Genomic DNA, 19,395 nt, shown 5'->3' with positions numbered 1-19,395 from the left:
CCAACTTTACAGGATGTGGGCCTGTCCCTCCCATTTCTTAGCCCCCGTCTTCTAACTGGTGTGTTATTAAAATGGATGCAAGGAATGCGGAGATGTGTTTACTCCTTTGGGCTGTGCCAGGCGTGTGTTGAACGGTGCTTCAGGACAGGGGACTCGGGCACTGTGACCGTTTACATCGGCCGTAAATGTTTATGTGCTGAGAAACCCCAGCAGTGCGTATTTGAAAATGAAAGGCTGTCTCCACATCACCTGCGGAATTATAAATAAATCACATGTTCCCAAGCAAACTGAAGGGAAGCATTCTGTCAGAGTTGTTACAGACTGGATCAGTCCCATCACTGTGTGGTCTCTGCTTTCTGCACTATTCATGAGAAAGGCTTTCTAGAATCAAGCCTCAGTGGGCTTGACTTCCTGATCTTGTGAATTTTTGCTGAGCCTTTTCATCCTGTGGCTCAGGTCCTTGGGAGAAGTGTACCCGTTTTCAGGGTTGCATCACGGGTCTGACTCCCAACCCCCTCCCTCCGAAACCCGACTGGGAGCTGCATTAGAAGAACACGACTCGGCCCACAAACTAATTCGATTTCATCCTTCTGAGTTCCAGAAATCAAATGGGTTTGTACCATTCTTTCTCGGAGCACTTCCGTTCCTGCTCTTTAGAAATGCTCCTTATTTCATGTTTCATTTTGCCTTAAGTGCTGCCCCTGGGTAAAGGTAATTACCATGTGAAAAGTAGAGAAAGTGCCTTTTTCTCTCTGATTTTCCAAACCAAGAACAGTCAAGGAGTAGATGGCATTTCTAGTCTTTAGTATCAATTATTGCGACTTTGCGGTTTGCCAACACAACGGAATTTCTTACTTAACCCTAACGTTAGCTATTTTAATTCTGTCTTTTAGTCTGGCTTCTGTAAGTGTACATTAAATAACCTTGTTAAGCCAAAAGGAAATAATTATCAGTAACGTTAAGCACTGCCGAATCAATTCCAAATATTTAGCATCTTATCACTGACAAGAATTCGTTTCTCTGCAGTATTTTTAAAATACGCGCACACAAAACATATGGCTGTATGTGTATATATAAAACAACGGTAGAGGGTTTTGATGTGGCACCACTTTCAGTATTTGCATGTTGTAGCTAATTAACAGCCGCTGTAAGATGTCCCTAAGGGAAAGGACTGCTCTACTGGCACCTTATTCATTACCTTCTATTATTGTGCATCGTATTAGAAAGACAGGCATCTTACAACGTACAAGTCATCAAACATTTCAGCTATTAGAACTAAAAGCAATTTAGCTACAACTGTTGCTACCTTCATGATGAGTGAAATTTATCCAAAGGGGCTATATCCGCTTATAGTATTTCTTCAATATCTCTGTTGAATTTAATGGCACAAAGATTCCATGTAAGCGAGCGATAAATTAATTTTACTAAGTACATAAAAGACAAGGCCAGCTGCTCCTGAAATGAGGGCAAACTCCGCATTCAACAATGAAAATATAATTATGTTTGTAATAAAATGTCAGGAAGTTGCCGATCTGGGCGCCGTTTCAGGAATCAATCACTGCCTCTCCTTCAGAGCCATGCAACTGGATAAATCACCCCTGAAAGAAAGGTTATCAGAGCCTCCGTTTCATAAGCCTGTTTGGGCTTTCAAATTAGCATGTAAATAAATGTATAGCGGTAAAGTTGTTGGCGTGACAATTGATTTCCTGAAGTCCTTCTCACTAAGTACAGAATCCTGTGAAACCACTTCAGTCCCTTTCCATTAGAGCGTGTTATTTTCCGAGTATGAAGTTCTAATAGTTGAACTTCTTTCATAGCTGTTATAGCAAACTGTAATTAACCCATATTTTTAAAAATATTATTTAGAGTCCTTTCAGTTACAAGGTACTACCTCTGCAACCGTGAAGTTCTAGTATTTGAACTTAACTGCCTACCTGTTAGAACCACAGACATAGCAACATTGAATTAACCCCGTCTTAATAATAAAAAATCAATGAATACCAACTTATTTCTGGCTTATTTTAGTAGTACACCTTCCCGGTTTAGGGATCCACTAGTGATTTTTATTAAAATGTGTTGTGTACCTGGACTTCCCTGGCGGTCCAGTGGTTAGGACTCCGGGCTTCCAACGCAGGGGGCGCAGGTTCGATCCCTGGTCGGGGAACTGAGATCCCGCGTGCCACACGCTGCAGCCAAAAAAAAAAAAAAAAGCGTTATGTACATTCTAAGCTAGACCGACGATGCTTTCAGAAATCGATTCCAAGATTAAGCTGGCAGTGTGGTACCAACTACTCTCGTTTCTTGATATCGATGGAAGTGGATGGCACCTTACTCTCACCCAGCTGAAGTGCGTCACTGAGAGATGGGGGCGTGAAAGATGGAGCCTTCCCGAGACTACCCAAGGCTCCTGCTTCATCAGTGGCTTCACTGGCCCACACCCTCTCCTGTCCTGACCCAGGCTTCCTCTACCTCTGGCCCTGCTGCCGTCCCCAGTTCACCCCGGCTGTCCCTATAGGATTTACATTACTGTCATGTAGCGTAGTTAGAGCCTGTACAGTTTCCAAGGGACACGGCGCTCAGCCACCCCTGTTAAGTAAGAAGAACATCCTTGGGCTTCCCTGGTGGCGCAGCGGTTGAGAGTCCGCCTGCCGATGCAGGGGACGCGGGTTCGCGCCCCGGTCCGGGAGGATCCCACGTGCCGCGGAGCGGCTGGGCCCGTGAGCCGTGGCCGCTGAGCCTGCGCTCCGCAACGGGAGAGGCCACAACATTCTCCTGTAAGAGAGCTGGTACATCGGTGGTTGGGACCCCCTGGGTGTGCCGGGCCCCTCACCCTCACGTGGTCCGTGACATCCGTCCACTTGCCCTCTGTGCTTCCGGCTCAGGCCTCGGGCTGCCTGTGTGCTGGCCCTTCCTTTCACACAATCTGCAACAGAAACCACAGGCGCGCTCAGGACAGTTGATGTGGGAATTTAGAGGGGACTTGCGGGCACCTGGACCAGCACAGTGCAGTGGTGACGCGGGGGCCTCCCCAGGACACGTCCAGACTGGGGCTTCTGCACGCGCAGTTGACCCTCTGTAAACTGATTGACACCTTTGGGGTGGGGGGCCGTCTTTCCACTGACTCATAATTTTTCTCACTCTCAAAAAAAGGTTTCTGTTCACCCAGTATTCTCAAGTTAAAGCTGAAACTTCAACTCATCATATTTACACAATAAAAAAAAAAAAAAATCCATCCTGCCTTGTTTTTAATTGCAAATTCTCCTCGAGGGACTCATTCTCCTGCTTAGGAGGCAGCGCTGTGCCTTCTCCTGGAGAAGCAAGTGCAGTCAATTATGGTAATGAAATGTCAATAAATATAAAAATTTAATACAGTCTGCTCCGGGTGACGGGCAGATGAGGGCTTGCCTCCCAGACAAATTTGCTGCTGCTGCAAATATTAAATGCACCTAAAAGAGTATGTGGTTGCCTGAGAGCTCGCCAGTAAAAAAAAAAAAAGGATGGGAGCGTCCGGTACCAACTAGGCTTTCCCATTATACTGTAATTGCAGCCGCAAAGCCACTTCTGCCATTGACAGCCACCCCTACATTTTAACTTATTATTATAAATTGAGCTTTTGGTGTCCCCGTGGATAATCTGAGATGGATGCATTGCAGCACCTTTTTTTTTTTTCTTTTTCAATGAAGAAGGAAATAAACCTTTTTTTGTTTTCTGAATCAAGAAATTATTCTTCTCATAAATAAGATGACTGCTGTCATTAGAGAGAAATGTCTTGACAATCATAGGAAAGTAGCTAGTCTTTGTAGCTTTTGAGGAAGCAGCAAACCAAAGAATAATCTAAATGGGATTCTTTCATCATCCATAAGCATGCAAATCTTGAGCAATGATTACTTGAAAATGAAGTCTCTTAATAAAATTAGAAACACATCTCTGCCTTCCCTTGCCTCATTAATTAACTTCACGTGCATATAGAATGCCACCCTGGATTCACTTTTTCTGGACAGTGTATTTTTCTTTAAACCGACTCATGAGCTAACGATTTTCATCTCAGGTGATAATGTCACTTCGCAATAGGAAAAAAGACAAAGGTATCTACACGTACAATTGAGACAGTCAAGACCTGCTTGCTACAAGCCTTCTCAAAATGATTGGATTGATCAGGATGATTAGATGGCGTTTATAATAATAGAATGTGTCTCAGAGCGTTTTCATGGGGAAAGGCCCCTGTGTTATGAATCTACACCGCGACCTGATTTTACCCACGGTGCTAAAAAGTCCCAGGGGAAATCTAGACGTGTACGTATTTTTAATATCTGTGTATCTGCGTATATAAATTTGAACGTAAATCATAAATAAATATAGAATGTAGAACTTCCGGTTCTGAAAAGGCCCTGAACTGACGCTGTGTTGCAGGTGGACTATGCCATCGTAGCCTCACAAGCGGGGGCCACACTCAACAACCTCATGAGTCACGCACAGGAGTTGGTGGCGAAGCTTCGTTCTCTGCAGTTTGACCAGCGAGAGTTCGTGTGTCTGAAATTCCTGGTGCTGTTTAGTTTAGGTAAGGAACCCTTTTCTCATAAAAATGACTAAATGATACTGACCTTTAAGCGTCTTGAGGTCCATCCGTGTTTTTGTTCTTCCGAGACAATGACCTTCTTTTCTAATCGTGAAATCTTGCAGCTCAATTATGTTTTCCTGTGTGTGTTCCTGGCTGAGTCATAGCCCTGTCGTGGGTGGTTTGGCGTAGGGGGAAGGAGTTGTGCCCGGAGTCCTGAGTGTTCCTCCCTGATGGATGTCATGAGTGGGTGACGCTGATGGACGACAGAGGGCTGGGAAGGACGCCCGGTGTCACATTTTGGCCACCTCGCTGCTGTTGGTCGTTTCTCTGCAGCTTTTGTTTCAGCTTGCGAGCCACTGCTGTTTTTGTTCTTGTAAAGTATGGATGGTAATTAAAAACCTGTTTCCTAAATCTCTATCGGGATTAACTAGAGAGTGTTTGTAACCAGATGCACCACTATGCAAGCATAAAAGATGGCGGTTGTCAAGGGGAAAGGATGCTTCTTTAGGAAAGCTTTGGAGAAGAAAGGTAACTAAACAAGACAGATTAGCTAAATCAAGGCTCCCAGTGAGTCAGTTGAGAAAAATCACCACTGCTTGGAATAAAAAAAGGATTAAGGAGATGGATTTTTATTGACTTCAAAGGAACAGATTTCTCTGCCTGTCCCGTACTTGATTTCTGTATTTTGTTGGCTTAATAAAGCCAACTTAAATAAACTTTTTGCCAAGTCCATTTATTACTTATTGGCAGACAGCTGAGGGAGGCAACTTCCCTTGAATGAAAAAAATGCAGAAATCAGATTTACCAACATATGTTTTTTCTTTAGTCTTCAGTTATAAGATAGTTGTGAATTCATATCCTTAGAAATAAAACAATAAAACATACTGCAAAGTAAAACAGATGTGTCTACACTCCAGATGTGGTACTTTCATTTTAAAATTCCTCTTGACAGCACTGCACAACTGTTGCTAATAAAGGGGCAGTTTGAAGTAATAGAACCAGAGTTAATTTTTCACATGTAGTCAACATTTAAAAGAAAAAGGAACATTTTCATATTTTGGAAAATGTGATAAATATAGCAAAAAGAAATGTTACTGAAAATTTAAAAAGACAACAGAATTTCACAGATGTGGTGTTCAAAGGTTTACCATGGCAGCACTGGGTCCTGTATGGTTTCTGTATTAACCACAAGAAATCGGAAAGTTCTATTTGACTAAGCCTACGTGTTGTACTCAAGAACAGTCTTTTTAAAAATCCGGAGGAAGATAGCATAGGCCTGCTTTGCTGTCATCTCGCAAATTATTCTGGTTTATGGCAAGATCTTCGTCTTTTCAACTCGCACGTTTGATCGGTAATTAGATGGAAAGTGTGGTAATGTGTGTGTAAGAAATCTTATAGCATCTTGGTGGTGAAATGTTTAAAGAGATTCATCTCACTTCCGTGGTATTTCAAATTCGTTGAAGAACTGCGTGACGTTGGACGACGCCGAGATTAACCAGCAGCTCTGTTTAGTTTTCATCTCTTTTATGGTTCCTTCGTCGTTTTTCAAAATTATTAAATCTCTGCCAAACACTAGGCATGGGTAGACAGGGTGGGGTTGGGGTCCCTGAAGTGCTCTCAGCACTCGAACCCCGCAGATCATCTTCCTGAACCGTTGGGTCGTGTGTTTACCGGAACCTCAGCCACACACAGAACTCTCTGGTTCAATGAGGGTGTTAACTGTCTCAGGACCCGGGGCACCAGCTGAATGTCCCTTAGAACCGTGTCTGTTTGTCGTTTAAGGAGGAAAGGACAGCATGGCTCTCCGATCGACCCGGGGTAAATCAGGTTTGGCCAAGAGTTTATTTTCAAAGAAGCAAGAATAAAGTTAACTTGGCAGTAAAGTTCAGGTAGTGTCCGGTTTGTGAATGGAAAGCTTTTCTCCCTCCACGGAAACAATGCATAATCAGTCTTTGGGGGACAAAAACTCCACTGAGGGATGTGGATAGCTAACCTCTGGGTACCCAGGCCAGCCTCCCAAAGCCTGTTTTACCCGTGATGGCAGTGAAATCATAGCAGGGCCTCCCTCGAAAGCTGAGCCTGTGCGCCCGAGTCTGAAACCGGCTGTGTTCTGATCCCAGCCCAGCCTTGAGCCTCTGGGATCCTGGAGAAAAGCGAGGCTTCTGGGGACTGAGCCCAGGCCAGGGGCTGTGTGGAGAGGGGCCGGGCGCTCTTGGTGAAAGATGAAGCAGGCTTTCCTGATGGACGCGGTGAGAGAGTGGGCGTGGGCGCGCGCAGGTACTGTCCCCTAAGCCTCCTGGACGCCGGAGGCAGGAGGGCAAGGTGAGTTCAGGGCCGGCCCTCTTGGGAGACCAGTGTGGCTTGAGAGACGCAGCGGACGTGCCGGAGGGGCAGGCGAGAGACGCTCCGCAGGTCCCGAGCACTTGCTCTGAGCAGCCGCCGGGACACAGCGGTGACCCAAACTGGGTACCACGGTCTTCATCCTGCAAAAAATCTAGACGGACGGCGGGATTCTTTCAAGGGGCGTGAAGTGCGTCGCTGAGGTTGACTTGCCTTCCTGGGAGTCGTGTGGAAAAGGGACCCAGAAACTGTGTTCCGAGTGGCTTTAACGCCCTCGGAGACAGGAGTGAGATGGGGTGTGGACACGTTACGGGGTGCAGAGCGTGGGATGTGATGGGGTTCGGAGGAAACGGCTGGGATGCGTCTCAGGGTCCTGGGTGCTTCGACCAGGACGGGAAGCGCTATAGGGACAGCAGCTGATTCGTTGAGGTCCAACCGCCTGCCTTCCAGAAGTCATCCTTCACTGAAGCTGGGTCCTTCCGTGAAAGGACTAAATGACAGGACTAATGACAGGACTAAAGTAAAAAGTACAGTTGACCAAAATTCTTCCACTCTGCTGCCTGATTTTTTTTTTTCCTCCCACTCTGCTGCCTGATTTTTTTTTTTCCTCCCACTCTGCTGCCTGATTTTTTTTTTTCCTCCTCAAATAGTATCCGTGAGCAGACATCAGTTGGGTAAGCTGGTTGAAAAAAAGGGAATAAAAGTAAAAAATGCTCCTCTCCCAGGATATTTCTCTGTGTGTGATATAACAGACTCTGGAGGCCCAGTCTTTGCTGGTTGGAATGTCTTCTTAAAATCCTATTACTCCCTCCTCCCACCCCCCCACCCTTTTTCTCACCTAACTGTGAGATAATTTGCATCCATGGAGATAATTCTAGGTTGGCCAGTTAATATTGACGACCCAAGAGAGGCCAAAATAAAATTTTTGTTTATTTATTGGTCTGTACTCCCACCTTTTAAAAAGGAATCAAAGTGACGGATGAAATTTGCTGTCACCAACCAGGGCAGAAAGAAATCTCATAGAGGAAGAGGTGTGTGGGGTCCTGATCCCCCAATACTGTCATTATCGCCTGTGTTCCAAAGACCAGTAGAATTTCCATTAACTGTACCTCCTGAAAACAAACGCAGAGCTGAGAAGCAGTCCCCTGGTCTTTAACTGCAGCTCCCTGAATAATGTCATGACATGGGCAAGCCCATCAGGAGTACGCGTGTGGCCTGGGTGCTCAGAGCAGCAAGTGACCAGAACGCACCAGCTAAGAGGTTACTCTGCCTTTGGGGATTTTCTCAGCCTCAGGCTCCGTGTCTAGACGCTGCTGGACTCTTGTTGGATCCCAGGTGGCAGGAGAAAGTAGAGGCATATTGCATCCTGTTTCCCCTGATGACTGCCCTTGACTCGATGTGAGTTATCCTCTGGTCAGCCAGTATTTCTTTTTTTTTTTTTTTTTTTTTTTTTGCGGTACGCGGGCCTCTCACTGCCGTGGCCTCTCCCATTGCGGAGCGCAGGCTCTGGACGCGCAGGCGCAGCGGCCATGGCTCACGGGCTTAGTTGCTCCGCGGCACGTGGGATCTTCCCGGACCGGGGCTCGAACCCGTGTCTCCTGCATCGGCAGGCGGACTCTCAACCACTGCGCCACCAGGGAAGCCCCAGCCAGTATTTCTGAAAGCACTTTTTCACACTCAGTTGAGTTAAAGAGATTGTTTATTCTCTTTGAGAGGATTTCCCCAGCGTAAAACGTCGATTGGGGTTAGAGATTGTCCTTTATGTCTCTCTACATCCCAGATTCTAGCACATTGCTCAGTGCACCGGAGGGACTTAGGAAATGTTGCTGATAAAATAGATGCATCAATAGACTTACTTAGTTTTTTTTTTTTAAGCAGATACTTTATTTAATGTTTATTTGATATTGGAATATAGTTCGTTGATTTACGGGGTCGTGTTAGTTTCAGGTGTACAGCGGAGTGCTTCAGTTAGACTTACTTAGTTTTAAACTCAAGGCAAAGCCTTTACCAAAGTAGCTTGTGATCTGTAATGGGAAGTGGTTAAGCTGCGAAGTCCTATCCAAGTGCAGGTTAGTTCTGGAGACTAGTTTTTCCAAAGAACTCTCTAATAGCTGTTTTCTTTTTTTTTTTTAATTGAAACCAATATAGTTGGTTGACAGTGTTTCAGGTGTACAGCAAAGTGACTCAGTTTTGTGTGTGTGTGTGTGTATTCTTTTTTTTAGATTTTTGTCCATTATAGGTTATTACAAGATACTGACTATAGTTCCCTGTGCTCTACAGCAGGTCCATCTTGGTTACCTATTTTATATATAGCGGTGCATATATGTTAATCCCAAACTCCTGATTTCTCCCTCGTCCGCCCCTGTCCCCTTTGGGGACCATAAGTTTGTTTTCTCTGTCTGTGAGTCTAGTTCTGTTTTTTAAGTAAGTTCATTTGTATCATTTTTTTTTAGATTCCACATATAAGTGATATCATATGCTATTTGTCTTTCTCTGTCTGACTGACTTCACTTATAGTAGGATCATCTCTAGGTCCATCCATGTTGCAAAATTACATTATTTCTGTTACCAGTTTGCATTTTGCTCCTGGCCTACTCTCTGACACGTAGTAGGTTTTTAAGAAATATTTATCGCATTCATAAGTGAAAGAAAGCTTTTCCTTCCAACTTCTAAGTTAAAAAAAAAAAGTAATGGGAACTGGAAAAATTAGTTTTAAAAAAATGCACAAAATTTGAAGAAAGGGAGACTAGAAAATAGATCCTATAATACATATTAGACAATTTGACATCTTTTAATTTTAGAAAATAAGGATATGTCTTCACATTGTGAAGGGAATTCTTTTTTTTTTTTTTTTCTTTTTTTTTTTGTGGTACGCGGGCCTCTCACTGTTGTGGCCCCTCCCGTTGCGGAGCACAGGCTCCGGACGCGCAGGCTCAGCGGCCACGGCTCACGGGCCCAGCCGATCCGCGGCACGTGGGATCCTCCCGGACCGGGGCACGAACCCGCGTCCCCCGCATCGGCAGGCGGACTCTCAACCACGGCGCCACCAGGGAAGCCCCGGGAAGGGAATTCTTATAAGGAAAGTAGAGACTAGACAGAATCCTCTCCTTTGGGAATAAAATAATTAATGGAATTAAGGACCGATGATCAGTATTTGGAGTGTGTCGGAATTGTGACTCTCAGCAGGACACATATCACAGGGTAGCAGGAGGCAGCAGGAAGGCTTTTCTTCTGTAGTGTTAATAATAAAATACTTCAAGCGGGGAAATCATTTACTATCTCCCTTCCATTTTGCATTTGAAATAAAAACACTAGGTGATTTACCCCCAACGTTTTGGGCTCAGACCCGGGTCTGGAACTAACAACCCCAAATTCCAGTCCGCGTTTTCTCAGCTACAGCACACTCTCCTCTTCGGGGACATAGGAGCTCATCGATCAATATTTTTAAAATGCTCCCTACATCCTAAGGCACCATCTATACAGACAGAATGATGTGGGGAATTGGACCATCATCTGAGGAATATGGACCATAAAGAAAACCAGCCTCTCCTAGGTAGAAGCAGGGAACTGCTTTACATGAATTTCCAATTTTTACTGAATATACTCAATAACTGTGAAGCTTTTCACTTCCCTTGGTTTTTCAGTGTGAGTTGGTTGCTTGTGTATGTGTGTATGTCTGTACGGACTCTGGGTTCAGGGTTTCAGCAAAAGCTTGTTGAAGGCATTTGCCTTATAGCCTTGGGACCTCCCTCTCGAGAATCCCTCCTTGTGGGCTTATTGTTACCTCTTAGGTTTTTAGTTTTCTTTGGACCACTCACTATGCGTCAGGAAAGCTGCATGATCATAAGCTTTCATTATTACTTGTATGTCTACTTTCTATCTATTTGCACGCTGATGTTCAAAGGAGAAAATTAGCCACAGTAACTTGACCGTCATTGTCTGCTTCCCCTTGGGTGGTCTTTGGCGTTAAAAACCCTAAAATAGAAAAAGAGGAGCCATAGGTGTCTGGGAGGTTCAGGGCATGAAGCTCTCCTTGGTGGGAGAGGGAAGAATTAGTAAATTCTATCTTCAGGTACAACTTTCCGCTTTGCTAAAGGGTCCACCCTGACTCTTGCAATATGCTGTTGACATTGTTAATAGTAAATGAAAGTGCAGCATGTTTTCTAGCTGGAGAATGTGGATGGTAAGTTCATAGTCTTTTGGGTTAAGGAAATGTATTTTCAGTCACTGGTTTTCCAAAGGGCTTAGTTAAGTTTGATAGGATAGGTATTTTTTTCTTGTTTGAATTTTGTCCAGTAATTCTTCTGCTTGGGGCTTTAAATAAAGATCTATCTTTGTTTTCTTTTCCTACATATGTCACTTCTCCTCCTGGCTTTCAAGGTCAGAACATGGCCAAGACACTGTATAAGAGGTCCCCGCAGAGCAAAAGGCAAAGCAAAATGCCAGTAGGGAGGTGACCCACGTGTAGTCAGGGCCTCTGTGCAGAGCTTAGAACTTCTGTCTCGTAAGGGAGCTCTGACCACTGTCAGGACCACATTATTTATATCTGTAGGTTTCAGTTGAAACATGAAGGCTTTATAACAGGCCAAGAATTGCAGAGCAGCTATTGCCCTCACATCTCATTAACCAGAGGCCACAGGACTTGCAGGAAGAGCAAACATTCCGTCCTTAAGTACGCACACAAAAGGCTCCCCCGTGTTACCGGCCTGGAGACCACAGCGATTCAATCGTGGCCCCCTTCAGGGAGGACTCGGTTCTTCGGTTCTTCTGCTGCCGGATGAGAAAGGCCACCTTGAAGCTACCAGCACTGATGCCGCGTGCTCTCCTCTAATAAGAGAAGACTTCACCTTGCACCCAATTCCTCCCGTCCGCCAGGGTGTTTGCAGCCCTGAGGAGGATGGCAGTGGAGGGTGTAACCTCTTCGCTAAACTGCATTCCATTTGCCAATCCCAGTCCAGAGGTCAGCACAGCATCTGTGTACGTCCCTGCCTCCTGGGGGAAGGAAGCAGTTTTTGCAGCCTCGCCTGATGATTGGCGAGTTGTGGGGTGGTCTGGCTGTGCCCGGGCTCCCCGCCCTCCCCCAGCCGCCCTCCCCAAGCCGGGCACCCCTGGCAGGGGGCGCACACGTGGAGACGGTAGAGGCCCCGTGCTCCGTCCCCCGGCACTTCTAGACTAGCCTGGAAATAGCGACAAACGCCTTTGGAGAAGGGAATGCCAGGGGTTACAGAAGAGGCTGCTGGTTTTGCCCACCTCTCCAGCAGAGGTCCAGCCAGTTGTTGGGTCTGAGGGGTTTTTTTGCCATCGAACTGTGTGCCCCTATTGAGTTGGAAGGGGCGGTGGACGGGGGCAGTGGGGGGGAAGAAAACACAAATCTAAGAAAACAGGAACAAAGGGAAACTGGAATGCCCCGTTGCTTTTTTGCAACATTAAATCCAGTTCATGAAAGAGGTTTCCAAATCCAACAGACAGATTTGATCGCAGTGATTAAACACTGTGTTTGCAGTGCCTAAAGCAAAATGAACTGATCACTTTGTCAATCAGACAACAGCACACCAAGTGTATGGACCGCTGTGGAGCAAAGCCACGGCCGCGCCAGGACGCGTTGCAGGGCCCATTTCATCCTCAGCTCACCGCCTCCCTCCAGAAGCGCTGGCAAAGCTTCGGAGGCTGGAACACTAGCAAACATTTGTATTTGTGCATCACCATGTGTATCTGGATACTGTATTAATTCAATTCTGAAACAGGCACAACTGTCCGCGTGTCATATAAAAATGCTGCCTACAAAGTATCTGCATAAAAGATGAAAACAGCAAAAACCAACCTTCCCATGATGTGGTAATTGTCCTTCCTGAGGCTGGTCACAATATTTGCTTTATTGGAGCCCTTCAATATACCTCACCGTGCAAACCCTCACACGTGCACGCGCGCGCGCACACACACACACACACACACGCCATCACCAACTGGCCTGCAAGGTCTAGTGATGCATGCATTCCCCTCACATCTTTACCCAGTTGCACTGGTTAAATTGTTCCTCATGACACAGATAAGCGAAAGAGAGCTCCCTGGGTTCTTCTTACAATTAGCATGCAATCTCAGTTTTTCCCTTTCCCTATATGATACTCTAATTTAGAAAAACACTCACTAGACACTTGTCAAATAACCACACTGATCTCCATATTAATGCCCAGCTGATATATATGTAGCAGAGGGTAATGCTGGCAAATAAGCATTTCCTAAAATTTATGTAATCATTTGAAATTCAGAAAGGATTGATTAGCATTCAGGGGATACCGCCGTTCAATATTTACACCGTAGAGATTTCACAGGAGCAAATAATGGCACATAAAGTTAATGCTTGTCTTAATTAAATGCAGTGTAATAGGTGTTGTGTGGATTCTTTTTTTCTTTCAGCGAGCAAAGCAGTTTAGCAGTGACCAGATAGGATTCATTTTGGAGTTCTAAGTTCGAACTGAATCAATACGAATTTACAGCCACGGAAGAAGCGATTATCATTTGTTATCTGCTGGCACAAGAATATAATTGCCCAAATAGCATTTATTTAGGCATATTTCTGAATAGCTTATGCCTAAAGATATTTATCATTTTTCAGTTGTTCCTACTCATATCGTCCTTTTGCTAACTACTGCTATTTAGGGAGATGATTTTTCGGTTGTGTTGGCCCAGCAAACTGGGAGTAACGTGCGAGGAGAGCGGATGAGAGCGCTGAGTGTGCGAGCGGCCGTTCCTCCTGCCGTAGCCCTGTCAGCTGCCCTGTTAAAATCCCAGAATAAAGTGCCTGTCTTAGGGACTTCCCTGGCGGTCCAGTGGTTAAGACTCTGCCCTTCCAATGCAGGGGGCGCGGGTTCGATCCCTGGTCAGGGAACTAAGATCCCACATGCCACGCGGCCCAAAGAAAAAATGAACAAATAAAGCGGCTGTCCTAGTCTTGACTCGGAAGAGGTTAGCTGGTCGACGTGGCCAGTTCAGGTTCTGCACACGAGTTAACTCCGGACCCCCCAGGTCTCGGGGTCATTCTAGAATGGAGCCAATCCGTGACTCACAGCCCAGTCATTCGTATGCCTTCTTTCTAGTTGAGTGATAAGATCCAGTCTTGCGTTCTGGGTACTATTTGGTTAAGACGGACCAATTCAAGCCACCAACCAAGAGCAGATATAAAAGATACAGACCTTTCGTTGCTCTGAAGCATTAAATGACAAAACCTACTAAGTGCCTACTACGTGCAAAACCGTTGCACTCAGTGGTATCTGAGCGGGCTGCACAGTCCTCCAGAAGAGAAGGAAGCTCCCCACGTGATACAGAACTTCACTTGGACCCTGCGGACACCCTTCCAGAAAAGGCACACGCGGGAATGCACTGCCTGATGCGCTAGTCCTGGCTGCCCAGCCCCCACTTCCTTCCACCCTTCCTTCCTTCCCTCCCTCCCTCCCTCCCTCCCTCCTTCCTTCCTTCCTTCCCTCCCTCCCCCCTCCTTCCCTCCCTCCTTCCCTCCTTCCCTCCCTCTCTCCTTCCCTCCCTCCATCCCTCCTTCCTTCCTTCCTTCCCTCCCTCCCTCCCTCCCTCCCTCCCTCTCTCCCTCCTTCCTTCCTTCCTCCCTCCCTCCCTCCCTCCCTCTCTCCCTCCCTCCCTCCCTCCTTCCTTCCTTCCTTCCTTCCTTCCTTCCTCCCTCCCTCCCTCCTTCCTTCCTTCCTCCCTCCCTCTTTCCTTCCTTCCCTCCCTCTCTCCCTCCTTCCTTCCTTCCTTCCTTCCTCCCTCCCTCTCTCCCTCCTTCCTTCCTTCCTTCCTCCCTCCCTCTCTCCCTCCTTCCTTCCTTCCTCCCTCCCTCCCTCCCTCCCTCTCTCCCTCCCTCCTTCCTTCCTTCCTTCCCCTCCTCTCCTTCCCTCCCTCCCTCTCTCCCTCCCTCCTTCCCTCCCTCCCCCCTCCTTCCCTCCTTCCTTCCTCCCCCCCCTCTCCTTCCCTCCCTCCCTCTCTCCCTCCCTCCTTCCCTCCCTCCCCCCTCCTTCCCTCCCTCTTTCCCTCCCTCCTTCCCTCCTTCCTTCCTTCCTTCCTTCCCTCCCTCCCTCCCTCCCCCTCCCTCCCTCCCTCCCTCCTTCCCTCCCTCCTTCCTTCCTTCCTTCCTTCCATCTTCTACCTGGATTTTTCACAGAAACTTTGGCCCGAGCCCTGAAAAGAACCTGCACTGTGGCCAAGTCCAACCACTTCTCCCTCCTGGATGAGGAAATTGAGCTGAACAGAGGTCAAGTGACTGGTGCACAGGGTCAAGGTCTGAACTGAAAATTTTGGACTCCACACACAGGAAAAGAGCACAGAGGTGGATTTCAATACTGGCTGAATTACCGCTGTTGCTTTATTTCAAAAGTAGATCAAGATATTTCTTGGCCAAATTTCTTCACTAAATCTAAAAAATGTCATCATTGTGATGCATACAAGTAATTTCGCAGGAAAGCAAGGAATGCTCGTTGCCTTTTATTACATTCTGGAGGCTCTGGAGGCTCTGCAGCGCGCGCCAGGTCCTGGGTGTCCCGGCTTTGGAAGAAGGCACTCCGCACATTCATGACACTTGGATTCCCCCACTTGGCCCCAGGGTCAGGGGCAGTGGCCGGGGGTGAGGGGGAGCCATCCGTGAGGGCAGTAGTGTGACCAGAGTGGAAACACTGACCTCAAATGGGACAGTTCTGCCTAGTCCCTAGAGGGGAGTGGCCACGTTCAAGGTGTGTGTCATTTTGTCCTGTCTTAGTAATATATAAGCATTGATGGTGCACCTGAAATAACCTGTTCTCTCCACTCTGTGTCCTAAGAGAAAATAATGATTATATTTGTATTACTGTCATCTCTGCAGGATTTCTTCTTAAGGTACAGATTTTTTTTTCTCATTTAAATTTTTTTACAAATTGTGGTAAAATATAGGTAAGTAACATGAAACCTACCATTTTAACCATCTTTGAGTGTTCGTTCACGTTGTTTTGTAACCATCACCGCCATGCGTCTCTAGAATACCTTTCATCTCCTAAATTGAAACTCTGTTCCCATTAAACCAAGGGTCCCCGGGGCCCTCGGCACCTGTTGGGAGGCGGGCCGCACAGCAGGAGGTGAGCGGCCGCCCAGCGAGTGAAGCGTCACCCGCAGCCCCCATCGCTCACATCGCCGCCTGAGCCACCCCCCCGCCCCGTCCGTGGAAGAATCATCTTCCACGAAACCCGTCCCTGGTGCCAAAAAGGGTGGGGTCCGCCGCGTTCAACAACCACCCCTGCCCCTTCCCTCCAATGCTTGCTACTAGCGTGGAGAACTTGTTTATTTAGAAAGCACTCTTTACATGCAACAGGTTAGAGTCATTTTAGAACGTGGCTGGGTTCAGAGACTGGCTCACGCGCCCAAGGCCACACAGCTCGGAGCCCCAGAGCCTGTGACCCCGGCCGGCTGTGCTAACCCCAGACCTGTTGCTCTCCGTCGACACCCACTGGAAAGGAAGCCTTAGGATTTGGGTCCTGACGTTGCAAGAGGGAAATGGGGAAGCGTTCGTAAGCAGTTTATTACTACCGAGGTGGGAGAGGCTGCGGGCTTGAATCCAGGCGCCTATAGGCACCTTAGCTGTCCTGTTTCCCCATCGGTAAAATCGAAATGGTAACGTCCTCCCTAAAAGCACTATTGTGAGGGTTAAATGCAGTCATTATTATGAACTTAGCACAGCACCTGGCCCGTGGTACCCAGAATTATTATCCAAAGCCTCTCTATTTACGTTCAGCAAAAGTCATAAAAGTGAGGTCCCCTTATTGGGAAATTCCTCCTCCCCGAATACAGTGTCTGGTGTACAGATGATATGAAGAAGATCTTCCCTGTGGCAGCAGAAACTACCTGTTCATTCAGCACCAAGACACATTTGAAATCTTTGATCTACTAAGCCAAGGCGCCATCGTCCCCTTTGATATTTTGAAATATGTCAGAGGAGGCAAGCTGAAGCCCCTCCCTTTTGGTTCATTTACCATATGCATCCCCGAATCAGACCAAAGTCACGCAATAAACAACCGGTCCCCTTTCTCGGCAGCTGGGGCCCCGCTGATGCTGACATTGTAGCAGAGTGTGGAAGAGCCGGGCTGACACCTGCTCCCTGGAGAATGTTTTCCCCAGGAAATTCTCCAACGTTTCCCTCCCATTTTCTAGAATTATCAATGTTCTGTAGTTAACTTTACCTAAAAGGGTTGTAAATTCTTCTTTCAAACTTGTTAATACTGAATCTCTGCTTTCTAATGGCTAAATAGAAATGACAGCTTCCAGTATACAAAATGGAAGATTTCACTTTGAGAAAGAAAGCTATTCCTTTTGGAATGAAAATAGTGGGTAACTTATTCCTTCCAAGGGAAGTGTTGAAATTTGAGAGACAAAAGCTTTCAGAGAAATTAACTTTGTTCTTTAAGGACCGTATTTTAAAGTAATAGGATGCTTTATTAATAACAATTACTAATAGTGATTCTAATATTATCAGACCCACCCCCCGTCCCCCCCCCCCCCCGAGTATTGCTGGCTTCAAACTCAAGATACTCAGTGGAGTGCGAAAAATGAAAACATGAACTTGTACATGTTTTAAAATAGTTTTGGTTCAGCGTCCTGGGTCCTCCCACGTGGAAGCAGGATGGGTCGGGGCAGGCGTGGGGGAGCCCCAGCTGGTGTCAGCAACATCCCTCACGATGTGAGTCCCCCTGGAGCTTTGCCCCCCCTCGACTGTAAAACACGGACACCAGGGTGTGTTGGGTATTTGTGGGGGGGTCACCCTTCACATCTCAGATCAAAACCACCTTCTCTGACAAGTCTTCTTTCTCTCACTCCACAGACAGATCCACACTTCTTCCTCTGAATTCCTGTTGCTTCTTTCACAAATCTCCACCTACCACAGTATTTTGTCATTGTATAGAATGCCGGGCCTCTTTTCCTTCTGCCTTCCTAGCACTCAGCACCATGCCTGGAAAATATAGTTCATGTTAGGAAAAACACTCACGTAGCGGGTGTGCTCGGTGATTACGTGTGTAAGCCAGAAGGCACTGTACCAATGCTTGTCACTTAGGTTGGTGATGACCCCGTCTAAATAGACCTGCCGGGAATCTGGAGGATACCTGGTCCTTCCCCGCCCTACCTTTTTCGTGGCTGGCGAGCCCCCTCCCCAGCTTTCCTGCTCAAGACTGCCACGTGGGGTTTCCCCCAGGGCTGCTTTCTACTGACCAGTTTTAGGAATGAGATGGCGAGTTTTCTCAATGCAAAGTCAGAAGCAGGGCTGAAATTTCAGGGCCCTTAGGGTTCATGCTGACTTGCTGGTTCTATGCAGACTTTTCTTTTTAATGTGAAGAACCATCTGGTGTCCAACTTCCTGTCCTCCAAATCTTTAAGGTAAACAGAATCTTATAATTTATCAGATATTCTGAGGCTGGATCATTAACACATTCTCCCTTTCCTACCGTGGCTATAGCTTCAGAATCAAAGGACTGAGCTTAGTAGCGTGGGAGAGTAGGAAGTAGAGAGGAAAAGACGAATGTGTGCAGGTTTTAAAGTCTTTTAAGAATAATCAAAATTAAAGTTTTCATCACAAAAATCTTTAGTACAGTCGTGATAGAGTCAGGGTAGAGTTTGAGTAATTATCCATCTCTTTTAAAATTAAACTTTAAAAGAAGTTGTCGTTATTGCTTGCCGCAAGAAATTACAGGGCAAATTGGATAACCACATGTCCTGGCATCTGTCCAGAACAACCCGTATCAAAAAGGATTGGTTGCATGAATACTGTAACAGTATCGTTTCTAATTATAACTTCAAGAAACTTCCTCTCTCAAAGGGGTAGCTGCAGAAACTTATTCTTATCTTACAAAAGAATTGAGGCTTTCAGGATTAAAAAACAAATTCATTTTCCCTTTTCGCACCCTGTGTTCCAGATTCCTGTGTTGATTCTTGCAGATCTGGAATCCTTGATAAATCCAGAGCCTGGATAATCATTTTCACTGGGCCATACATTTCGTTATTTAATGGACCACAATCTGTTGATTCATTCTCCAGGTGGGGGCTATTTATTACAAACCACACTAAGGGAACATTTTTCTACACGCCTCCCTGGACATACATGGCTGGGAGTCCGTTCCAGTTCTAGAAACTGCCACATTGTTCCTCAGAATGTCTGGACCAAACTGCATCCCCAGACACAGTAACTGAGAGCTCTCGAGTCTCCACGCCATCAACACCATCACTGAATTTCTGTCGTTCTGATTACAAGTGTGATTAGAAATCTTTTTACATGTTTCTCTGAAGGTACCTGTTCGTGTCCTTTGCCTATTGCAATGTATGCCTTTCCTTATCAATTTTTTTTTTTTGCCGTACGCGGGCCTCTCACTGCTGTGGCCCCTCCCGTTGCTCCGCACGCGCAGGCTCAGCGGCCACGGCTCACGGGCCCAGCCGCTCCGCGGCACGTGGGATCCTCCCGGACCGGGGCTCGAACCCGCGTC

The 19,395-nt window shown here is 46.6% G+C and overlaps 1 protein-coding gene across 2 annotated transcripts in view; it reads left to right on the top strand.

The window, feature by feature from the left end:
• Window positions 1-19,395, top strand: part of NR5A2 (nuclear receptor subfamily 5 group A member 2) — a 116,870-nt gene that overhangs the window by 65,183 nt on the left and 32,292 nt on the right. For both annotated transcript variants that reach the window (XM_059040292.2, XM_067020703.1), the window contains exon 6: window positions 4,411-4,558. In XM_059040292.2, the coding sequence (XP_058896275.1) occupies window positions 4,411-4,558 (148 nt within the window). The remainder of the gene's footprint in view (window positions 1-4,410; window positions 4,559-19,395) is intronic.

The sequence above is a fragment of the Kogia breviceps genome, chromosome 1, assembly GCF_026419965.1.
Source record: "Kogia breviceps isolate mKogBre1 chromosome 1, mKogBre1 haplotype 1, whole genome shotgun sequence".
NCBI classification, from domain to species: domain Eukaryota; kingdom Metazoa; phylum Chordata; class Mammalia; order Artiodactyla; family Physeteridae; genus Kogia; species Kogia breviceps.
The sequence above is the reverse complement of the archived record's forward strand: the minus strand, read 5'-3'. Positions and strand labels throughout refer to the sequence as shown.